This window comes from Saimiri boliviensis, chromosome 8 (genome assembly GCF_048565385.1).
Source record: "Saimiri boliviensis isolate mSaiBol1 chromosome 8, mSaiBol1.pri, whole genome shotgun sequence".
Lineage (NCBI taxonomy): Eukaryota > Metazoa > Chordata > Mammalia > Primates > Cebidae > Saimiri > Saimiri boliviensis.
Window position 1 is genome coordinate 108403157 of NC_133456.1, and position 25105 is coordinate 108428261.

At 45.7% G+C, this 25105-nt stretch overlaps 1 protein-coding gene across 17 annotated transcripts in view; it reads left to right on the plus strand.

Moving 5' to 3' along the window:
* The window catches only part of CCDC3 (coiled-coil domain containing 3), a 154337-nt gene that overhangs the window by 11574 nt on the left and 117658 nt on the right, over positions 1-25105 (plus strand). For 9 of the 17 annotated variants that reach the window (XR_012518953.1, XR_012518952.1, XR_012518956.1 and 6 more), the window contains 3 exons: positions 1997-10553; positions 14655-15032; positions 15168-17232. Coding sequence is in view for 3 of the 17 variants with exons in the window: in XM_074405029.1 (XP_074261130.1) it covers positions 15031-15032 (2 nt within the window). In the remaining 14 variants the exon portion in view is untranslated. Of the gene's footprint in view, positions 1-1996; positions 15033-15167; positions 17235-25105 lie in introns of those variants that run through there. The other 8 variants (XR_012518954.1, XR_012518960.1, XR_012518951.1 and 5 more) reach the window with 7 other exon arrangements.

The window sequence follows — 25105 nt, forward strand, 5'->3', positions numbered from 1 at the left end:
GAAAGAACTCAGGGCAAGTCTGCAGTGCAAAGCAAAAGCAAGTTTATTAAGAAAGTAAAATGGTAGGCTGGGCACGGTGGCTCACGCCTGTCACCCCAGCACTTTGCGAGGCCGAGGCGAGTGGATCACGAGGTCAAGAGATCAAGACCATCCTGGCCAACAAGGCGAAACCCCATCTCTACTAAACATACAAAAATTAACTGGGCGTGGTGGCAGGCACCTGTAGTCCCAGCTACTTGGGAGTCTGAGGCAGGAGAATCGCTGGAACTCGGGAGGCAGAGGTTGCAGTGAGCTAAGATCGTGCCACTGCACTCCAGCCTGGCGACAGAGTGAGATGCCATCTCAAGGAAAAAAAAAAAAAGTAAAGTGGTGAATGAACAGCTCCTCCATAGACAGAATAGTGCATTCCTGAAAGTAAGAGAAGGTCACGTCTACCCTAGGTACAATACTCATTCATACGGGATAAAAATGATCATGGGGAGATGTGCTCTGCTACTAGGGTTTGTGATAAAGGATTAATTTTCTTAATTACTATATTGAAGCAGGAGCGGCTGTGAACAAATCTTTCGAACACCAAACTGGGAAGAAGTGGCTTTTTATTTGACCGGGAGTCTCAGCAGACTCGCATCTCAAGAACCGAGCTCCCCGACTAGAAAATCCTGGCCTCTTTTTTTTTCGGAGACGGAGTTTCGCTCTTGTTACCCAGGCTGGAGTGCAATGGCGCGATCTCGGCTCACCGCAACCTCCGCCTCCTGGGTTCAGGCAATTCTCCTGCCTCAGCCTCCTGAGTAGCTGGGATTACAGGCACACGCCACCATGCCCGCTAATTTTTTGTATTTTTAGTAGAGACGGGGTTTCACCATGTTGACCAGGATGGTCTGGATCTCTTGACCTTGTGATCCACCCACCTCGGCCTCCCAAAGTGCTGGGATTACAGGCTTGAGCCACGCACCTGGCTAATCCTGGCCTCTTTTAAAGGCTCACAACCTTAGAGCGTACATGTGAGAGGGTCGTGATCGATGAGGTAAGCGAGGGGTACGTGACTTAGGTGGGGTCTAATCGTGATTAAGCAAGAACAACGCCTTCTGGGGAAGATTCCACTGTACCATGCCTGGGATTAATAGACAGGATAGGAACTGGGGAGGGGGGTTTCATCTTTAACCTCTAGGTCCTGTAGTGGCACCTGTTCTGTCTCCTCCACTGACCTTGGGCCTTCTATTTTCAACTTTTACTTCTCCTTTTGAAATGCAAGGCTAAGGGGAAGTGGTCTTAGAAGCTTAAGAGGAAGGGGTCTCCTTCCTCAATGTCTTGCAAGAATCGATTACTATCTTTAAAGTAAAATTAGGAATGTTTCTATTCTCAAGATATTGGGGTATCAGGACACTCCTAAGTCTGAGTCTGTTTAGTAAATGTGGTCAATCTCTTCCCTTGGCTGAAAACATCTAGAGGCTAGGAATGCCTAACTTGCCAGGAATGCAGCCCAGCAAGTCCCAGCCTCATATTTCCTAGCCCTCACCCAAGATGGAGTCGCTCTGGTTCCAAAGCCTCTGACAAGAATCCTAACTTTATTATTGTTGGCTGAATTGCTTTATCCTCTCTATTATCCATTTTAATTCCAACCATCAACATTCGCCCATTTGGTAAGTTAGAAATTTGGAGGCAGCTTTGATTCTTCTGCCCACACTGAGTTAGCCATCGAGACCTGCCTCCTTTGCTTCAGATTTCCTGGGATCTGTTAGCACCTTTGCTTCCACCAGTGGTGTGCTGGTAAATAGTTAACAGCAGCTCTGGGAGGCGGCCCAGATTTGTAGCACTGGCCAATTTCTGTGATGTAACTACTCCCAGCCAGGCGGATTTCAAGTGATTAAAGATCTAGCAGCCTCCAAAATTCCTAAAGATATCACAGTTGGCTTTTGCGAGATGACAGAAGCCAGCTACAAAATTTGCCGGCCACTTCTCCTCTTGACCCTCTTGCTCAAACCTTCTGTCTTCGCAGGGTCATTCTCCAGCTGCCGATAAGGGCTGTCCAGACTCCAATGTGACCGTGCCATTCCCGGATGATTTAGTCCACATCTCATACTGAAGCAGGAAAGGCGGTGAAACAGACCTCTCGAACAGCGAACTAGGAAGGAAGGGGTGATTTATTCGACCAGGAGCAAGGCAGCATAGTTGCCTAACAGCCCAGCTCCAGCTCACAGAGAAAGTCCTTGCCCTTTTAAAGGCTTAACAGCTCTAGAATTTACCTGTGAAAGGGTGTTGGGCATGGAGTAGGCATGGGGTATAATGGCTTAGGTGGGGGTTTGATCTTGTTTAAGTAAAAACAATGCCTTCTGGAAAGATTCCTCCACACCATGCCTGTGATCTATAGGAGGGTGATTAAGGTGGCGCCCGGTCTGCCAGCCTTTACTTCTGCTATTGAAATGCAGTGTGGAAGTCACGGCGGGGATGGTCTTAGAATAGATGCTTAAGGGTAATTAAGGGTGTCCTCCCTCAATACCAGATTCCTGAGCTCTGGGTGACACAACCCTGTCACCTCCCAGAGTCATGTTCGGTCATCTTGGAGATGACCGTGGTGAGTCTTCCTTCTGCTGCCTGCTCCACCCCCACGCCCCCCACCTCATCCTCTTCTCCTGGTCTCTGCCTTTCCCTTGAGATTCAGCTCAGCTGAAACCTTTTCCCATCATTCTTCCGGTTGGGTTAGGCGGCCCATCTGTGCGTTTATAACCTTAGCATGCTTTTTATCGTGCACTTATTGAAGCAGTGTCATTTGTCTGGGGTGATACCTGGGGTTCATTGTCTCACGCTGAGGAAATCAAGGACGCAGACACACAAAAGAGTGAGGTTAAGAGTGGAGGTTTAGCCGGGCGCGGTGGCTCAAGCCTGTAATCCCAGCACTTTGGGAGGCTGAGGCGGGTGGATCACAAGGTCAAGAGATCGAGACCATCCTGGTCAACTTGGTGAAACCCTGTCTCTACTAAAAATACAAAAAATTAGCTGGGCATGGTGGCTCGTGCCTGTAATCCCAGCTACTCAGGAGGCTGAGGCAGGAGAATTGCCTGAACCCAGGAGGCGGTGGAAATTGCGGTGAGCCGAGATTGTGCCATTGCACTCCAGCCTGGGTAACAAGAGCGAAACTCCGTCTCAAAAAAAAAAAAAAAAAAAAAAAAAGAGTGGAGGTTTAATAAGCAAGAGAGAAAAAAGCTCTCTCTGCAGAGAGAGGTTCCAAGTGGGTCTTCCAGTCCACAGCGAAATGCACAGGGTTTTACGGCTGAGCTTAAGGAGGCAGTGTCTGATTTACACAGGGCACGAAAGATCGGTTGGACCAGATGTGTCATTTGCATAAGGTGGGAAAACTGGTTAGTACTAGGTGTGCCATTTGCATAGGGCTCAGATTTCTGGTAGCACTCACCCTAATCTTTTTCTTTTTTTGGAAACAGAGTCTTGTTCTGTCTCCGAGGCTGGAGAGCAGTGGTGCAATCCTTAACCTCTGCCTCCTGGGTTCAAGTGATTCTCCTGCTTCAGCCTGCGGAGTAGTTGGGATTGCTGGTGCCCACCGTCATGCCAGGCTAATTTTTGTATTTGTAGTAGAGACAGGGTTTCACCATGTTGGCCACACTGGTCTTGAACTCCTAATCTCAGGTGATCCGCCCACCTCAGCCTCCCAAAGTGCTGGGATTACAGGCGTGAGCCACCGCACCCGGCACCTGTTTATTTACTGTACATATAAGTGACAAAGAAAAAAGAAGACAGAGCCTCCAAGTCGAACATACCTGGCCTCCGGGTGGTCCTCTTCTACTGCCACAGCTGCTGGCATTCACCTGTGCGAGCTTCCAGCTTGCTTCTCTATGTCTGCAGCTTGATTTTTCAGGCTGCTGTTTGTTAGAAACAAAATTATTTTGCGGCTGCTTTTTATTAAAAGCAAATTCCACCAAGGACTCCTTTACCCTCACTGCCTGCCTGAATAATTTCTTTCTGCCTCCTGTATCATTATAACAATGTATTTATGGGGTTGAAAAAATACTTTTCTGGCCAGGTGCAGTGGCTCACACCTGTAATTTCAGCACTTTGGGAGGCCAAGGTGGATGGATCGCCTGAGGTCAGGAGTTCAAGACCAGCCTGGCCAACATAGTGAAACCCCATCTCTATTAAAAATACAGAAATTAGCTGGAAATGGTGGTGGGTGTCTGTAATCCCAGCTACTCAGGATGCTGAGGCAGGAGAATCGCTTGAACCTGGGAGGCGGAGGTTGCAGTGAGCCAAGATGGCGCCATTGCACTCCAGCCTGGGCAATGAGAGCAAAACACCATCTCAGAAAAAAACAAAACAAAACAAAACAAAAAAAACAAAAACAATTTCTTATTAGTCTGAAAGCTTCTTGGGAGCCACGGTGTGCAAATCACATGGTGAGGGAGGAAGCAAGAGAGAGAGGGAAGAGGTGCCAGACTCTTTCAAGCAATTAGCTCTCATGTGAACTAATAGAGCGAGAACTAATAATACTCAATCATTGCTGTGAGGATGACACCAAGCCATTCATGAGGGACTCAGCCCCATGACCCAAACACTTCCCAATAGGCCCCCCTCCAAAAACGAGGATCACATTTCCTTCTTTCCTTCCTTCCTTCCTTCCTTCCGTCCTTTCTCTTTCTCTCTTTCTCTCTCTCTCCTTCCTTCTTTTTTCTTTCTTTCTCTCTTTTTGATACAGTCTGACTCTTGTCACCCAGGCTGGAGTGCAGTGGTACCGTATCAGCTCACTGCAACCTCTGCTTCCTGGGCTCAAGAGATTCTTGTGACTCAGCCTCCCAAGTAGGCGGTACTACAGGCATGAGCCACCACACCTGGCTAATTTTGCATTTTTTAGTAGAGATGGGGTTTTGCCATGTTGGCTGGTCTGGTCTCAAACCCTTGACCTCAAGTGATCTAACCACCTCGGCCTCCCGAAGTGCTGGGACTACAGAAGAATCTCTGTCTCACCGGCTGGAGTACAGCGGCGCAATCTCAACTCACTGCAACCTCTGCCTCCCGGGTTCAAGCGATTCTTGTGCCTCAACCTCCTGAGTAGCTGGGATTACAGGAGAGGATCAAATTTCCACATGAGATGTGGAGGGACTAACATCCAAACTATATCACATTCTAAAGTACTGGGGGTTGCGACTTTAGCGAATGAATCTTTGAGGAGCACAGTTGAGCCTGCAATAGAGGGAGTGCAGAGGCAAGGCTGATGGAGACTGTCCACGTGTGAGCCCTAACCAGAAACGGAAGGGCTCATTTGCAGGCTGCATCTGGCCTTCCATGCTCATTTACTAGGAGTGGTTGTTCTCTTTCTTTCTTTCTCTCCTTTCTTCTTCCTTCCCTCTCTCCCTCCCTTCTTTCCTTCCTGCCTTTCTCTCTTCTTTCTCTCTTTCTCTCTCTCTCTCTCTCCCCCTCCTTCCCTCCCTTCCTCCTTCTCTCCCTTCCTTCCTCTTTCATTCCTTCATTCATTCATTCGTTTATTCATTCATTCTTCTACCCAGGCTGAAGTATAGTGGAGCCATCATGGCTCACTGCAGCCTCAACCTCCTGGGCTCAAGTGATCCTCCCACCTCAGCCTCCCAAGAAGCTAGAACTATAGGCATGCACCACCATGCCTGGCAAGTTTTTTTTTTTTTTTTTTTTTTTTTTTTGAGATGGGGTCTCACAATGCTGCGCAGGCTGGTCTTGAACCCCTGAGCTCAAGTGATACTCCTGCCTTGGCCTCGTAAAGTGCTGAAACTCTAGGCATGAGTCACCACACCTGGTTGCAATCATTTTTTTCTAAGTGGACTTCCTATACCCCCGCATCCATCCCCCAGTTATGACGGTCATCTCTGTGTTCCTGTTTTTGGAGGCTGCAGTCCCCCCATAATGACAAGATGGTTTTGACATGTGGCTTTTCCGCTGTCAGTGACTCTTTGACTAAGTTCCAGGCTGGTCACTCCCTTGCCTTTTTCCCCTCAGTTACCTGGGGCTGAGAGCTCTTGCCTGTTTCCAGGCGCTGACCATTTATCTTCCTAAAGTCACTGAAATGCTTCATTAGAAGCCAAGGAACTAATAGAAAACTTTGGGAGCTCTGACTGGCAGGTCTTAAGGAAAGTAAAATATACGAGTTTTGGGAGAAACCCATGTCTGTTTTCATCCCTGCTCCTCTCAGTCTGATCTCTGACATTTGAAAGATTATTCTTTTACTTTCCTTCCATTTGTCACAGATAACCTGTTTGTCAGTCATTTGCAACAATCGAATACTTCTTTTTTTGCATACAGTTTCACTCAATAGATGCTTTTATTAAAACCAGACTTTTTGGCAATGATTTTTTAAAAGGCCATAAAAATGATCTTTAAGGGTTTGAACTGAACGTGAAGGAAACTCAGCCAGCCATCTGAAGATCTGGGCTCCCATCCTGGCTCCACTATCAGCCAGTTGCTTCATTCTCTGAGCATTTGTGTCCCCATCTGTCAAACAGATAATAATGATACTTCCCTTGCTTGCTTTTTTTTTTGGACAGAGTCTTGTTCTGTTGCCAGGCGCCAGGCTGGAGTGCAGTGGCGCAATCTTGGCTCACTGCAATCTCTGCCTACTGGATTCAAGCAATTCTCCTGCCTCAGCCTCCTGAGTAGCTGGGACTACAGGCACATGCCACCATGCCCAGCTAATTTTTGTATTTTTTAGTAGAGACAGTGTTTCACCATGTTGGCCAGGATGTGATCCGCCTGCCTCGACCTCCCAAAGTGCTGGGATTACAGGCGTGAGCCACTGCACCTGGCCCCCTTGCTTGCTTTCTAAAGTCATAAGGATCAGCTGAGGTAATCTACACTAGAGAGATTTTTGGGACATGGTACAATGCGATGCATCACTACTGAATCCTTAGAAGGTACCAGACGTGTGCAGTGAGCAGCACGTGAGCACTGGACCAAGACACACCTGGCTCTGAATTTGGACCTGTCACTACCAGCTTGGCTTCCATCATGCTCATCTCTTTTGGGTTTCCTCCTCCCCACTTCTGTGACCCTCACAGTCAGATTCTTTTTCAGGCACTCCGATTGCTGGAGTTCTGCAGGGCTTGGTTCTGGGCTCCACTTTCTGTCTATGGAGTCTCTCTCCAGTTGATCTGATCATTTCCATCACTTTAAAGACCATCCATCTGCTGATGACTCCAAATCCAGACCTCCATATCCAGACCCTTTTGAGTTTCACACTGATGTGTCTATCTGCCTTCCTTGATATTGCCACTAGAAGACTCACAGGCAGATCAAATGCAACTGTACAAGAGCAGTTCTGATTGTGTATCTGTCCAGCAAAGCCTGAGATGCCTCCCCACTCTGTTGGAAATAGACGCCCCTTCCCAGAAAGAAAAATTAGCACTGAGACAAAGGATTTCTTTTTTCTTTTTCTTTTCTTTTTTTTTTTTTGAGACGGAGTTTCGCTCTTGTTACCCAGGCTGGAGTGCAATGGCGTGATCTCGGCTCACCGCAACCTCCGCCTCCTGGGTTCAGGCAATTCTCCTGCCTCAGCCTCCTGAGTAGCTGGGACTACAGGCACGTGCCACCATGCCCAGCTAATTTTTTGTATTTTTTTTAGTAGAGACAGGGTTTCACCATGTCGACCAGGTTGGTCTCGATCTCTCGACCTTGTGATCCACCCGCCTCAGCCTCCCAAAGTGCTGGGATTACAGGCTTGAGCCACCGCGCCCGGCCGAGACAAAGGATTTCTTAGCAAAGCAGTTTTTACTTTTTTACTTCCTGCGCTATAGGAAGAGCACCCTCACTAGCCATCTTGCCGCAAGAGTACAATGAACAAAGGAAAAGCATACATATTTATCCCTTACGCATTTGGATCATCCTTACTGCCATGTCTGATCTCCATTGGCTGAAGCCAGACCTCACAATCTAAACTAAAACCCAATTGGCTAACAACTTAAAACTTTTCTAAACAGGTAAAAGCAGTGGTGAGCTGGGACATGCCTGTGAGCATGTCCAGCACAGTTACCTTGGTTAAAGTACACGGACATAGAATATACTATGTGCCTGTAAGCACGGCATGTTTAACAGCTACGTAGGATAGGGCTTAACAATGAGCTATTAGCACACTTACGATTTATTCTTTAACAAGAAAGAAAACTTGAAAGAGGAACTTTTCTACTTCCCACACCCTCCCCAGGACCCTTGCCCTTCAGTTGGCCTCCTTCAGTCTCAGTGACCTTAAATGTCACCTTCCCTAGGTAACCTAGCCGGGGGATCTGTCCACAGTTATCCTCCATAACTTCACTCTACTCTTTTCCATCAGAGTCCGTTTCATGTAACATCACATGTTATTTGTTTCTTGTTTACTTGACTGTTATTGATGATTATTTCTAGAATGTTAGCTCCATGAGCGGCCTATGTCTTTCATTTGCTGTCTATCCCCATGGCCATGCCAAATGCCTGACCAACCACGGCTGCTCAGCAAATAGAAGGTGAATAAATGAATGGATGTTCTGAGCAAGTTCTGTGATATTAGGAGGATTGTGTGAAATATGAGATAGCATGTGGAGGAGCTCAGTCTAGTACCTGACACACTGCAGGTGTTTCCTAAATGTTACTCTCCTTCCCTTGTGGGGATATACGTGAGAACAAAATGTGCATTGAAAAGCTCTTAATCAGGCTGGGTGCAGTGGTTCATGCCTGTAATCCCAGCATTTTGGGAGGCCGAGGTGGGTGGGTAACCTGAGGTCAGGAGTTCGAGACCAGCTTGGCCAATATAGTGAAACCCCGTCTTTCCTAAAAATACAAAAATAAGCCAGGTATGATGGCGGGCACCTGTGAGCCCAGCTACTCAGGAGGCTGAGGCAGGAGAATCTTGAACCTGGGAGGTGGAGGTTGCAGTGAGCCGAGATCATGCCGCTGCACTCCAGCCTGGGTGACAGAGCAAGACTCTGTCTCAAAAACAACAACAACAAAAACCCCCTATCATGATAATAGAAATGTGTGTCATCTTCTCCCACCTCAGATATCAGTCACTTACTATTTTGTCTAAAAACCGAAATTAAATAAACAAAAAAAACTCCACTGCTTTTGGAGCTCCTACATGTGCCGGTTCCCGTGCAGGAAGCTGGGGATGCATGATACACAAAACAAAAATTGTTCATTGGTTGTTAGGCTAAATAAAGCAAAGGCACTTTATGAACCAGCAGAGGAAAATAGGAAAAACATAGTAAAAAAAAGACGCCCTAGCTTCTGACATATTGATATAAAGAGATTTGTTATAAAGGGATATAAAGCATCATTTCACTGGGAAACCATGGGTTCATTAGGGTTCCAGGTTTGCAGTGAGTGCCTAATGTGTCAGTTTTCACGTCCCCTGCCTGCGACTGTTCGTCTGTGTCCAGCAGATGGCGCCAAGTGACTGGCTGCGGCTGGGCTGTAACCAGATCCTCTTTGGAAAACATGAAATCTATTTCTGTTAGGCCAGCATCTTAAATCAGGCACTCATACTGTCTGTTTGAGACCCGTTCTTTTGCTCCATTTTAATGTGACACGTGGATCAAAATAAGAAATAGACAAGAAAATGGATTCTCCTCCAGGAATATGGTAATGTGGAATAATGGAAACACAGGCCCAACGTAGATAGCTCAGTAAAACAGCACCCAGACTTGGAGGCGGCCCGGGGAACTCGTGTTGAGTGTGTATGTATGTGCACACATATTTGTGGGTATGAGAAATATTAAGCAGTAGAGGATGGAAGTGATAGCAAATGCTTTAACAAGGGTAAGGAGAAAGTATTGTAGAAAAATCTAAAAAAGGGCCGGGTGCGGTGGCTCAAGCCTGTAATCCCAGCACTTTGGGAGGCCCAGGCGGGTGGATCACGAGGTCAAGAGATGAAGACCATCCTGGTCAACATGGTGAAACCCCGTCTCTACTAAAAATACAAAAAATTAGCTGGGCGTGGTGGTGCTTGCCTGTAATCCCAGCTACTCAGGAGGCTGAGGCAGGAGAATTGCCTGAACCCAGGAGGTGGAGGTTGCAGTGAGCCGAGATTACAGCCATTGCACTCCAGCCTGGGTAACAAGCGAAACTCCGTCTCAAAAAAAAAAAAAAAAAAAAAAGTAAAAAAAAATATCTAAATTTAGAAAAAAATCTAAAAAAGCTAAAGAAGATGAAAGAGAGAGCGGGAGAGGTAGAGAAAGAGGGAGACGGAGGGAGGGAGTGGGGGAGAGAGAGAGAGAGAGTTGAGGTGAGCATGAGAGCTGGGACCTTGGTTTAAAGGCATTAGTTAAAAGAACTCCATAAGGAAAGATTCGATTCCTGTGTTTCTTGCAATTCTAGTAACAGATGACTTGAATTTCAAGTGATTATCATATAAATAGAGGATTAGAAAAGAGAAACCCATTCTGGAACCAATTCAATGGATTTTTTTCATTTGAAGAGTCTGTACCATAGTGCTCACAGAGACTTGGAGTGATCTACGCTGCTTAATGTACCTGTTAGAGAAGGTGAAATCAAAGATTCAGGCACTGAAAGGGGATACTTCCTGCTGTGGAAAAGGAGAGAAGAAAAGAGCAAAGGTGAGTTGGAATGGCTGACCTGTTGGGTCTATTCTCATTGTTAAGCTTTTAAAATCCCTCGTTAAAAAAAAGTCGTGGCCGGGCTCGGTGGCTCAAGCCTGTAATCCCAGCACTTAGGGAAGCTGACACAGGAGGCTCGCTTGAGCTCAGGAGTTCGAGACCAACCTAGGCAACACTGTGAAACCCCCTCTCTACAAAAATATTAGCCAAGCCTGGGGGCGGCTGCTTGTAGTTGGGGCTGCAGCCTCCTAGCTACTCGAGAGGTGGAGGCGGGAGGATTGCTTGAGCCCAGGAAGGAGGAGTGGCAGCGAGCCATGATCATACCACTGCACTCCAGCCTGGGTGACAGAGTGAGGCTCTGTCTAAAAAAAAAAAAAAAAAAAGTCCATCTAATAAGGTGAAAGATGGAAGGGGATGCTGTTACTCCTGATGCAGTTTAGGGAGTTGTTTGCTCCGTTTAGAAGCTGCTTTCAGAACAGGAATGATGCCCGAATTTAGAAGACAGTTCCCTGTATCTGTGCTTGTCTGTTTGTACTTCCAGCTCAGTGTCCTATGTCACCTGTCCTGAGACATTCCAAAAAGGAAAACCAAAAGAGCATTCTTGCGCTATGCCAAAGAGCTCACAGAGGCCACCACCGAAGAGGAGACTAAGAGTCTACCATAGTTCGCCCCAGTAAAATGCTGCTTCTCTCAGGAACTATTTCAAGTTATAAAACTCCTAAGTGAAATGATTGTGTGGCCGGGCACCGTGGCTCACGCTTGTAATCCTAGCACTTTGGGAGGCCGAGGCGGATGGATCATTTGAGGTCAGGAGTTTGAGAACAGCCTGACCAACATGTCAGAGACATCTACTAAAAGTACAAACATTGGCCGGGTGTGGTGGTGTGCACCCGTAATCCCAGGTATTGGCAAGCTGGGGCAGGAGAATCACTTGAACCTGGGAGGCGGAGGTTGCAGTGAGCTGAGATTGCACCACTGCACTCCAGCCTGGGCGGTAGAGAGACTCTGCCGCAAACAAAAACAAAAAGATTATTCTACTTTCAGTCTTTTTAGTTGTTTGCATTAGAGGAAGAAAAAGTGACTTTTCTCTTTTTTTTTTTGAGATGGAGTCTCGCTCTGTAGCCCAGGCTGGAGAGCAGTAGTGCGATCTTGGCTCACTGCAACCTCAGCCTCCCAGGTCTTGGTTCAAGCAGTTTTCCTACCTCAGCCTCCCAAGTAGCTGGGATTACAGGAACAAGCCACCATGCCCTCCTAATTTTTGTATTTTTTAGAAGAGATGGGGTTTCACCATGTTGGCTAGACTGTCTTGAACTCTTGACCTTGTGATCCGTCCGCCTTGGACTCCCAAAGTGCTGGAATTACAGGCATGAGCCACTGTGCCCAGCCAAAATGACTTTTCTTATTCCTATAAGGTTGGAGAGGAAAAATCCTTTTTCCTGACCCCACCTCCTGCTTTTTGGGACCAGAAGTATCCAAAACTGGATATGTAATAAGATCTATTGGAAGGCAGAAAAAAAATTGGAAGTTCTGTGTGTGTGTGAGTGTGTGTTTCAGACAGAGTCTCACTCTTGCTCAGGCTGGAGTGCAGTGGTGCAATCTCAGCTCACTGAAACTTCCACCTTTCAGGCTCAAGTGATTTTCCTGCCTCAGCCTCCCAAATAGCTGGAATTATAGGCGTGCGCCACCACACTCAGCTATTGTTTGTATTTTTAGTAGAGACAGAGTTTTACCATGTTGGCCAGGCTGGTCTTGAACTCCTGGCTTCAAGTGATCCGCCTGCCTCGGCCTCCCAAAGTGCTGCAATTATAGGTGTGAGCCACCATGCCCAGGATGTGTGTGTGTTTTTTAATTGTAAGGACCATTAACATGATATCTACCCTCAACATAATTTTAAGGGCACAAGACAGTGAGTGTTAGGCGCAGCGTTGTACAGCAGATCTCTTTGTGTTTGCTCTCTAACCTAAGCTGCACTTCATATATCATCCATACATATGAATAAGTTATAACTAAACGCATATAATAATTAATAACATGGAATAGCATCAAACAAAGTACCTATTCAAATCATGTAAACAATCGAGAAAGCCTGGAGATGCTTCTAAGTTTTGAGATAGGCTCTTGTTATGTTGCCCAAGCTGGAGTGCAGTGGTGCAGGCATAGCTCACTGTAGCCTCAAACTCCTGGGCTCAAGCAATCTTTCTGCCTGGGCATTCCGGGTAGCTGGGACTACAGGCATATGCCACCCTGCCTGGGTAAATTTTAAATTTTTTGTAGAGACCGAGTCTCCCTACGTTGCCCAGGCTGGTCTCGACTCCTGGCTTCAAGCAATCCCTGTTTCTCAGCCTCTTAAAGCGCTGGGATCACAGGTGTGTGCTGCCGTGCCTGGCCAAAGTTTGGAGATTATACTGCCCAAGTAATTTGCACCTTCTAGGCTCCTCCTGAAGTCCCATAAAGGGGCTCTGCTATCCTCATGCTTAGATGAGCAGCTCCATGCGCCCCTTCTGCAGAAGGAGCCCAGGAGAGGAGTCCCTGCTTGTCCCTAGTGTCACAGCCTGGTTGTGAGCTCCAGGCCACTTCTGCATTGTCCTGTCCAGGATGATGTGCTCAGTCCAGAAGTCTGCTCCGTTTCTGGTTCAGAACTGTCCCCCCAATCTGTTGCCTTTATCATAATCCTCCCACCATCCTTCATGCCCCTTCCCTTCGCCCCTGGCTCTGGGGCACTGATTCTTACCCGTCCCAGGCACACCACCCCCAGCCCTCCTGCCCCACTCTCTCCAGCAGTCTGCCTCCCCTTCCACCCCAGCAACCTTCCATGAAGCAGCCTTGGTAATATCTGAAGTCTGTCCTTAATACACCAGTGTCCCACCCGGTGACAGTGTTACTCTGATTTTGAAAGGAGTAATTATTCCAATAGTAATAGTACTGACAGCTGCTGTCTACATGCCTGCTGGGTGCCCTGCACTTGATGTGATCATCTTCAGTGTGCATGGTGACCTTAAGGTCAGGGCCACTTTAGAAACAAAACAATTGAAGCTGACAGTTGAAGCCCAAAATCTGAGCTGGGATTTGCACACAAATGACCCACCTGCCACCTAAGCCTAAGCCTTCTGCCATGCCTCGTTGCTTTTCTTGCCACCCCTGCAGGGCCTAGGGGAGTGGGTGTTAGCTTCTGCTAAAACAGCGCTGGAGTGTCCTTGCTGCGTGAGAAGTAATCCCTCTTCCTCCACACTAATGTGCAGGCTGTGAGCAAAATAAAACAGAATAGAATAAGTTGGTTGGAAATACTTGAGGCTTCTTTGGGGGCAGAGAATAATAACTCAAAGCAATCCCAAAGGATTAGAGCTTTGTCTAATCTGCGGATGATGTCTAGACACAGAGCTCACACTTGTAATCCCAACATTTTGGGAGGCTAGGGTGGGAGGATGGCTTGAGGCCAGGAGTTAAATTAGCCTGGGCAACATAGTGACACCTGGTCTCTACAAAAAATAGATATATTTAAAAAATAGCTGGGTGTGGTGGAGTGCACCTGTAGTCTCAGCTACTCAGGAGGCTAGGGTGGGAGGATCACTTGAGCCCAGGAGGTTGAGGCTGCAGTGAGTTGTGACATCACCGCTGCGTTCAAACCTGGGTGACAGTGAGACCTCATCTGTATTACAATAAAAAACAAATTAAAAGACAGTGTTAAAGAATAAATAAATAATCCAGTGATGGCTGTTACCAGTTTTCTCTAAGCCTAGGCCCAGCCATGGCCGGTGGCCTCAGCCCTTGGATAGATACAGCTTATTTAGGCATTTAAACGCTGACACCTGTCTCCTGTTGTTTGATTCCCTGCAGTCTGACAGATTCACCAACTACCAAGAAGGCCCAGCTTCCTTGTGCTGTGTGTAAACGAGGCTTCCATCAGCGTGGATGCGCGCGCGCACACACACACACACACACACACACACACACACACACACACACACACAGGCTGCAAAGGGACCAGCCCTGCCCCCAATTCCACACCCATGGCCACAGTAAAGAATGTTGCGTCCCCCTTCCCCGCCCCTCAGCCTCACACCCAGGTTCACACCTGGGCTAATTTCACTTCTCACTTTTCAGGTTTGCAGATGCCTCCCCAGCGGAATCAAAATGACAGATTTATGCCACACGGTGGGTTTGGATCAGAATGCACCCACTTGAGCAACACTTAGATTCCCTCTTTCTCCCTGTCCTCAGCTACTTCTTGGAAGGGCAGATGGAGAGCAAAAGATTGGTTTTTTTTTCCTTGGGAAATTGGCAGAGGTACGCTGAAGAAATCAGCTACAGCTGTTCTCCACACCTGGATAAATTTTTAATCAGAGCTTAACGCACCCTCCCTCCAGAACGGGTGGTCTGTGGTGCCGATGGTGTTGTCTATCCCGGGGCAGCTTTCTCTGGGACCTGGAGAGCGAAGAGTTTATTTCCGTCACATTTCAGCTGCCAAACTCTCCTTTAAATGTAAGTAAGCCATTTTATTTCTGCTGCCTTTGTTTTCCCATAAAAGGGCATTTAAAAAATATGCAATTCTCCAAGAAATCTCTAGTTGTTTTGAAATAAAAAGCTAGTTTTCACTCTTAATCTCATTTCTTCCAGCTATTTGCTGCTTTGCCCTCCTTGGTTTGTGGAGCCCTGCAGAAATCCATTATTTGCCTTTCCAGCTTCTCCGGTTGGAACTGAGGTTTCCAAAGGGTAAAATGCATTTTGGCGGAGGCAGAGCCCGGAATCCTCGTTGTTTGCTGTTGGTGCCATCCAATTCACTGGTTCTGAATAGGGGAATTAAGTTAATAGACAGGCAGATATGCTTCATGATTCTTGTATTTCAAGAAAAAAAAAAAAAAAAAAAAAAAAAAAAGGTGCTCTACAGGCTGTCTTTTTTCTCCCAGCAGGTTCTGATTGATTTGTTTGAGTTTTGAGCTGCAGTCAGGGACGGAGAATCTAACTGATCTACATGCTACCAAATATTTATGACTTGTGCATAGAATATTGACTCATCTCTAATTTGCAGTCTTCTTGATGAAAAGGGAAGGGATAGGGATAGTAGGGGCTCATTATTGTGTCTCTTCGGTGCATTAGAGAGATTAGATGCCTGAGATGTCCCAAAGCCTGTATCGAGTCAGGTGACTTGATCCTCATTCCCATGCAATGCACACCTTACGAGGCCTCTCTTTCCAACTGTGACACTTGAAATGTGTGTGCTCATCTTCATCGTGACTATGTAGCCAACTCTTGGTGTTTTGCAATGAAAAATGGAAAATTTAAGCCAGATGATTAACAAAAAGTAACATCACATGCCTCTGGGTATAATGAAAGGCATCTGTTTTCACACAGAATCTCCCTCTCTCTTACACATACACTCCCCACTCTTAAATGTTTGGATTTTTTACTTTCCTCTGCATCTGTTTTTAATGCTTCTCAGCTGGCACCATACTGTCGATGACCAGGGGACCCACAGGGACAGCTAGTGACGTGCCGAGTTGACCATTCGCTTGTGAATGTGACATGCAGGAAATACTTTCAAGTTCCTGTCTGCTGTGGGTGCTGCCCAAAGTCAATATCGCAGAAACCTTCCTTGTATGAGAGCCTCCATCTAAAAGTGAATGACATCAATAGGAAAGCTAGAACAGAATGTAGCATTTTCTGAGTAGGTAACAGAATCCATAAAGTGCAAGTGTAAAAGAAAAATAAAAACGTGGGACCCCAATTCACTCTGCCACAAGAAAAAAAATTCAGCTGAAAGCGGAGTCATGCAAGAAGGTACCTTTTGTTCCTAAGACAGCTACAGATAAAATATTCAATATCCCTGCAGATAGTTACCGTATGTTCACCTTACAGTGCGCGGGGTGAATACGTAATTGGCTGTTCCCTTGCTTGCTCCTTTTCTCTTGCAACCTGTGCATTCAGTCATGTGACCACACCCTTCCTCTTTCCCCGCCAGCCTACTTTTCCCCTTTGAAGCTCTCAAAATCATCTTTGGAGAAAGGCGCAGACTACAGACTGTTTCTGGGGTTTCATGTTTATTTCTTCTGGGCGCGTCCCTAACCTTGGCAAAATAAACTTCGAAACTGATGGAGACCCGTCTCAGATACTTTTTGGTTCACACAAGGAAAGAAACCGATCTCAGGTCCTAGTCCCTCTGGAGAGCTTTAGAAGGCCTGTGGCTGCCATGAATCGCCCAGGTCTTATAGGGAGGGCACAGATGGAAATCCATCTTGGAGCTCTCAGGACTGCACCAGGCTCCGGAGCAGATGACTGAAGTCCCTTTAGTTGTACTCAGGCATTTTTTGTGAAAGAAGAAGGTGAGAGGGGAGAGCCAGGTTAGTTTGGGAAATTTTGCATTACACAAAATTAATCAGGTTTCTTTAGTCATTAGTATGCAGATTGTATTGTGAATCTGTAAGAGGCAGAAGGAATAGGAAGCTTTCCCCAAACTTTTTTGTCCTGAGAATCTCTTTTTTCCTGGGGATCTCTAACATTTCAAAGGGCCCTGTGATCCACAGAGCTGCCTGGAGAAAGCCACCTGGAGATGTCAAGGAAGCTCCAGCTGCCAGTTCCCAGCTCCGTGGAGATTCATCTCCCAGTTTAATGGGGACACAGCCACAGGCTTCAAATTTGGGTACCCCCATCTTCAGGGGTACATGAGGACTTTCTGAGGCTACACAGGTACATGGTTTTTGTTCTTTTTAAATTCTAGGTCTATGATTTCCATGCATTCTTTCCTGTAATTGCTATGGTGAGAACTGAATGACCGTGAGCCATTGCTGCTGAATGGAGCGTCTTCATTCTGTCTCCTCTTTCATAACAGCCGCTTCAGACATCCTTCACTCTCTCCCATCTTACTAGGGTGCATTGCCCCAGGGGGGCAGATACCTGGGATGCCAGACAAATTGCTGGATTGGTGGCTTCTTTTTAGAAAATGAATGATTCTATTGACTAAGTAATAAATCTTTCTGCAGATCAGATGATTTCTAATTCTTTGCTTTCATGAAAATTGAGAGAAGATCTAATTGAGTTGTCAGAAAATTAGATCATTAAATATTTTTGGTGATAGATCACTGTATCAGAAGGAGCATGAGTAATTGATATTGCTAGGATCAAACTGCTTCCATTCTTGTCTTCTTCTTCTTCTCTTTCTTTCTTTTCTTTTTTTTTTGAGATGGAGTTTTGCTCTTGTTGCTGAGGCTGGAGTGCAATGGCCTGATCTCAGCCTCCACCTCCCAGGTCAAGCTATTCTCTTGCCTCAGACTTCCAACTAGCTGGGATTACAGGCATGCACCACCACACCTGGCTAGTTTTTTTGTATTTTTAGTAGAGATGGGGTTTCATCGTGTTAGCTAGGCTGATCTCCAACTCCTGACTTCAGGTGATCCACCCACCTTGGCCTCCCAAAGTGCTGGGATTACAGGCTCGAGCCACTGTGGCCGGACTTTTTTTTTTTTTTTTTTTTTTGAGGCAGGGTCTTGCTCTGTTGCCCAGGCTGGAATGCACTGAAACAATCATGGCTCACTGCAGCCTCAAACTCCTAGGCTCAAGGGATCCTCCTAACTCAGCCTCCCTAGCAACTGGCACTACAGGTGTGAGTCACCATGCCCAGAAAGTAAATGTTTTTATTTGTTGTAGAGATGAGGTCTCACTATGTTGCCCAAGGTGGTCTCTAACTCCCAGGCTCAAGCAGTCCTCCTCCCAAAGTGGTGGGATTACAGGCATGAACAATCACACCCAGCTTATGTACTTGTTTACCTGAAGAAAGTTTTACAATGCTTACAATAGCAATAGCAACAATAATTGTAAAATTAGAAAAATGTTGATGAGGACCCTGCCTATTTTAGGAAGAAGTGGAGTGAAGAATAGCTTTCCCAATAAAATCCTAATTTTTATGTTTAATAATTTCTTTAAAATGTTTTTTTTTTTTTTTTTTTGAGATGGAGTTTTGCTCTTGTCACCCAGGCTGGAGTGCAATGGCGCGATCTCGGCTCACCGCAACCTCCGCCTCCTGGGCTCAGGCAATTCTCCTGCCTCAGCCTCCTGAGTAGCTGGGATTATAGGCACGCGCCACCATGCCCAGCTAATTTTTTGTATTTTTTTAGTAGAGACGGGGTTTCACCATGTTGACCAGGATGGTCTCGATCTCTTGACCTCATGATCCACCCGCCTCGGCCTCCCAAAGTGCTGGGATTACAGGCTTGAGCCACCGCGCCCGGCCCCTTTTTTTTTTTTTTTTTGAGATGGAGTTTCGCTCTTGTTACACAGGCTGGAGTGCAATGGCGCGATCTCGGTTCATCGCAACCTCCGCCTCCTGGGCTCAGGCAATTCTCTTGCCTCAGCCTCCTGAGTAGCTGGGATTACAGGCACGCGCCACCATGCCCAGCTAATTTTTTGTATTTTTAGTAGAGACGGGGTTTCACCTTGTTGACCAAGATGGTCTCGATCTCTTGACCTCGTGATCCACCCACCTCGGCCTCCCAAAGTGCTGGGATTACAGGCTTGAGCCACTGCGCCCGGCTCAAAATGTTTTTGTTATTTTGATAAATTGCATGTTAACAGTATCTTTAATGATAATTCAGCCCAGGGAGATTTCTTTGATACTTAGAGTGATATGGTCACAGAAAATATTAAAAATTAATTTCAATTTATATGTGTGTTTTTGTCATAGAAAATTATGGGTGATCAGTAGAAGAATTTCAGGCATTGAGTATATCGTATTAACATAACATTATGTATGGAAAGTGGAATGGAAATACAAGTTTAAGGAGTAAATGGAGTAATTTTTTGCCTGTTAAAGATGAGCTTGTTCATATATGTTTAAATTGAATGATGTTGGATGTGAAATTGCTATGACATTTAGATTCCATGGGAAACCCTTTTAAAAGCTATGTAAGAGCTTTTCTTTTAAATCATAGATGACATGAACAAATGGGAAAACATCCTATGCTCATGAATTGGAAGAATCGGTATGTTAAATGGCCACACTGCCCAAAGCAAACTACAGATTTACCACTATTTCTATGAAACTGCTAAGGTCAGGTTTTTTCCACAGAATTAGGGAAACAATGCAACAAGGAAGAAACAGTAACCTTATTAAAATTGGGCAAAAGACATGGGCAGACATTTCTCAAAAGGAGCTGTACAAGTGGCCAACACACATATGAAAAATGGCCAACATCACTAATCACCAGAGAAATGCAAATCAAAACTACGGTGAGATACCATCTCACACCAGTCAGAATGGCTGTTATTAAAAAGTCAAAAAACAACAGATGCTAGTGAGGCTGCAGAGAAAAGGGAATGCTTATTCACTGTGAATGGGGCTGTAAATTAGTTCAGTCATGGTGGAAAGCAGTTTGGAGAGTTCTCAAAAAGCTTAAAATAGGACTACCATTCAACCCAACAATCCCATTACTGTATATATATCCAAAAGAAAGTTAGCCATTCCATCGAAAAGACATGTGCAATCATATGTTCATCACAGCACTATTCACAATAGCAAAGACATGGAATAAACCTAAGTACCCATCAATGCTGGATTGGATAAAGAAAATGTGGTACTTATACACCAGGGAATACTATGCAGCTAGGAAAAAGAATGAAATCATGTTCTTTGCAGCAATATGAGTGGAGATCTTTATGTCTTTATCTTTGTGTCTTTTTTTTTTTTTTTTTTTTTTTTTTTTAAGACAAAGTCTCACTCTGTTCCCCAGGCTGGAGTACAGTGGCATGATCTCAGCTCATAGCAACCTCCACCTCCCGGGTTTAAGCAATTCTCCTGCCTCAGCCTCCCCAGTAGCTGGGACTACAGGTGCACACCACCATGCTCAGCTAAATTTTGTATTTTTAGTAGCAGCACAATTTCACCATGTTGGCCAGGCTGGTCTCAAACTCCTGACCTCAAATTATCCATCCTCCTCAGCCTCCCAGAGTGGCTGGAATTATAGGCGTGAGCCACTGCACTCAACCTATCTTTGTGTCTTTGTTTTTATCTTTTGTCTCATCGACATAAAGATGGTAATAATAGACACTAGAGGCTCCTGGGTGGAGGAGAGGGAGAGGGGTTAGGGTTGAAAAACTATTGGGTACTATGCTTACTACCTGGATGACAGGATCACTTGTGTCCCAAACCTCAGCATCGCACAAATATACCCATGTAACAAACCTGACATGTACCCGCTAAGCCTAAAATAAAAGTTGAAATTATTTTTAAAAAATTTTCCTTTTAAGTGTTTAATACTTGCAATTCACCAGAAGTTATATCCTTTCTATCTGTGTAAACTCGTGAAGAAACAATTTCGATGTTAAACGGGTATGAGAAACCATGGAGTTTTCAACCATTATCTTAGGAGGTAACCAAGCAAGAAGTTGAAGGTCTCTGCACCTAACAGTACATCAGAAAAATGTAAACGTAGGTATTCAGAGATGACAACATTTGTCTTTAACCAGGCTTTGAGCTATTCCTACATTTCTTTCATACTTGATAACCAACCTCATCGACCGGGTCTTGGGACCACCTTATGGAAATTGTCCTGTGGGGGTCTCCGGCCCCTCATTCCTTGACTCATTCTTGCCTCTAATTCCCGAAAGCCTCAGAAAGTAGAAGGTGAAATGTTGGTCCTAGTTCCTGAGCCTTAGAACACCCAGCAACCTTCTCAACAATTAGCAATGATTTGCAGATTTGCAGTTTTCAAAGTGTTTTCCTCTCTTTTGACTCCTCACCGCTACCTGCTGCTGCAGGCGTGGGGGGAGGAGGGCGAGGATTGGAGCTCGGATTTCAGTGATTTGTGGGGGGTCACACAGTAACAAATGGCATCATTAATACTTAAATCCAGGCTATCGGTCTTCAAACTCTGTGCTTCATCCACGACATCTCATTGTTTCTGGGGAGTCTTATTTTACACAGAGGCCAAAGCAACTGGGATCTCCCGAGTCCAGGGAGCCCACTCACTTAGGGAGATAGTGGTGGGTGAGGTCCCTGGTCTTTTCTGGGAGCCTCCAACAAGATTATCTGCCAGGGCCGGGCATGGTGGCTTATGCCTGTAATCCCAGCACTTTAGGAGGTTGAGGTAGGTGGATCACTTGAGGTCAAGAGTTGGAGACTAGCCTGGCCAACATGGTGAAAACCTGTCTCTACAAAAAAACCAAAAATACAAAAATTAGCTGGGCATGGTAGTATGCCCCTGTAGTCCCAGCTACGTGGGAGCCTGAGGCAGGAGAATCTCTTGAACCCAGGAGGTAGAGGTTGTGGTGAGCCGAGATCACACCATTGCACTCCAGCCTGGGCAACACAGTGAGACTCTGGCTCAAAAAAAGAAGAAGAAAGATTCTCCACCAGATACTTCGAGTGAACTTACACACAGCGAGGGGGAGATCAACACATACAGATACTTAGTATGAAACAAGATATCACGGTGTGGAGCCAAGACGAGTATAAATAAACATTCACATAAAAATGTGCAAGATTTGCCGTGAAAGGTGTTTTAGTCTGTATAGTTGTACCGGAAATAAGAATTGGTCAGATGTCAAAATACTACCCATCTAGCTTTAGTTTTTATTTTTAATTGAAGACAAAGGCTTTTAGAAACCAAGAGAAACACGGAATCTGTTTCAAAAGGGTCCAGATGAATAGGTACTTCTGGCTGGCTAAGTTGAATTTATGCTTTGCATGTTACTTTTGAAAACTTTTGAGGAGACGTTTCTTTTTCTTAGTGCATTTACTAAAAAGTCTGCTAGACATATATATTTGAAAATAAGTACTCAGTCATTGGAACTTAATTTTTTTTGTTCCTCAGCCTGAGGTATAATCATTTGAGGCTGAGACCTTAAGAACATTAAAAAGTCAAATGAAATTTCTAAAGATTCTTAAGGTCTTAGAGGAATCAATCCATAGGTGAGATACACAATAAATAATTTTTGTCCACTTATTGCATACAGGAAATAATGTACTAAAAAGAGGACTCCAGCATTGTACATAATACATGGTCACCCTCGAAGGCTACCTGAAAGTTTGGGTATGCAGGTGGCCAGGAGTTTAGTAACCTGTAATTTATCTTACCTGTCCTGACTGGCTCCAGCTGTTTTTTTTTTTTTTTTTTTCTCTTGAGACACAGTTTGGCTCTTGCTGCCCAGGCTGGAGTGCAGCGGTGTGGTTTTGGCTCACTGCAACCTCCGCCTCCCGGGTTCAAGTGATTCTCCTGCCTCAGCTTCCTGTGTAGCTGAGATTACAGGCATGCATCACCATGCCCAGCTAATTTTGTGTTTTTAGTAGAGATGGGTTTTGCCATCTTGGTCAGGCTGGTCTCAAACTCCTGATCTCAGGTGATCCATCTGCCTTGGCTTCCCAAAGTGCTGGGATTACAGGCATGAGCCACTGCACCCAGCCCCAGCTGTTTATTTTTGTGGCTGACTCACATTGCTGGTTGTTCAGGCTCCACTTATGGATAGGGCTCACTTCCTTTTGTCACAGTCTATCTTGGGCTGGCAAACATGTTCACATAAGGGGACAGTGTCATAAATAATAAATTCTGCATGGAATTTAAATGTAAATCTGGGTTGACACAGTGGGGTCTTTCCCAAGCACAGTCTAGGTATCACGAATAACTTGCAAGTACCCTGACCCCAGTTCACTCTGTTCACCCCAGGTTCTGATATGTCCTTCCTCTGCATGCCCATCTTGTATGGGACAGTCAACCTGGACATTGAACTTAATACCTTTGTGACTGGGCTTTTATTGCCAGAGAATCACTTGCCTAACGTCATACTGTAGACAGATATTCGTAGACTATCAAGCTGGGAGGATGCCAGAGACCATTTACCAATGTCAGCAGTCACCTAGGTGCTATCGGCGGCCCAGGCAGGAAGATCTTTTTCTATGAAGGCTTTCCATGTAGGACAAGTAGCGTTCTAGATACTGCCCATTGCATGTCACTAGTATGTCACAGTTATGGTGACAACTAAAACCCTCCTCTCCTGCATTTCCAAGTACTGGAGGAGAGGGATGGTCCTACCATTGTCAGCTGACAATGCTGTGCACGGAGAGGAAATCAGATCCAGGAACAGAGAATTACTTGCCTGAGGTCACAATGCAAATTACAGTGAAATCAGAATGTTATTCTGCAGTCTCTCAACTTTAATCTCTGTCCTGATACTTACTATCCATCAGTAAAGTAGGGTATCTGTGATATCCTTTAAACTCCTAGGCAAAAGATAATAAGTAACTACTCCTAGTTCTTTATTATTTATTTGTAACTCAAAGTGCTATCAATTTCATGTAAATGACAATAACAGTTTAAATTAGTTTAAATTGTAATCCATTCTGGAAGTACTTTTTTTTTTTTTTTTTTAAGATGGAGTCTTACTCTGTGACCCAGGCTGGAGTCCAGTGGTGCGATCTTGGCTCACTGCAATCTGTGCCTACCAGGTTCAAGTGATTCTCCTGCCTCAGCCTCCTGAGTAGCTGGGATTACAGGCATGCTCCACCATATTCAGCTAATTTTTGTATTTTTAGTAGAGATGGGGTTTCACTATGTTGGCGAGGCTGATCTCAAACCGCTGACTTTTGGGAAGCCTGCCTGCCTCGGCTTCCCAAAGTGCTGAGATTACAAGTGTCAGCTGGAAGTATTTTTCTAAAGAAAGCTAGATCAGGGATGCATGGATGAACACAACCCTGCTCTGAGAGCCTCTGGAAGGCAGCAACAGATATATTCTCTTTTATACTCAGCGCTGAGCACCAAGCCTCGGCCAGTGCTTGTTTATCTGAACTGAAGCATGCGCATGGTGGCATTCCAGCTCTCCCAGATATTTTGTCAAAAGGCTTCTCTTGGAGTTACATTATCGACTCCGGGGACCCGTGTTTAGATTCTTCTGGATCACAGGGAACTGGACTTTCAGAAGTAGCCCAATGAGAGGGAGCTGGAGGAGCCACCTTGAGCAGGTAGGCAAGATGTAGCCACAAGGAGGTGGCGGTGTAAATGCTGCAGGACTGTGTGGGAGAAAAGAGCCTCATCCCCAGGCCACAGCTCTCTCCCTCCCCACAGCTCCAGCAGCGGGAGCAAGATGCTCCCTGTCAAGCGCTTGGAGCTGCGTGGGACAAAGTGCTACACAAATACCGTCCTTATTATTGCTCCTAATCTGCAGACCCTGAGCTCTCTGCCTGTAAATACGAAGACAGGAATGGGGCTGGGTAGACAGAAGCCAGGGCTTGGAGCACCCCAGGCTGCTACGGGTTGCTAGGTGCTTTTCTGAACAGTGACGCCAAGCCTCTATGCCAAGCCTCAGCAAGTCCTATGTGTCGGTGATAGGAGCTTCCTTTTTTGGAACATAAATGCTAGTTTGTTAAACAGTCAACTTTTGTTCTTTCCTAAGACAGCTCCTACACAACCCTAGGCTGCACTTTCTCTTTGCTGAGTCCCGGGAGCAGAACTCAGGTCTTCCAGCTTTCTTTTTTCTTTTTCTTTTTTGCTTTCCAACTTTTATTTTAAGTTTGGGGTACACGTGCAGGATGTGCAGGTTTGTTAGCTAGGTAAATGTCTGCCTGGGTGGTTTGC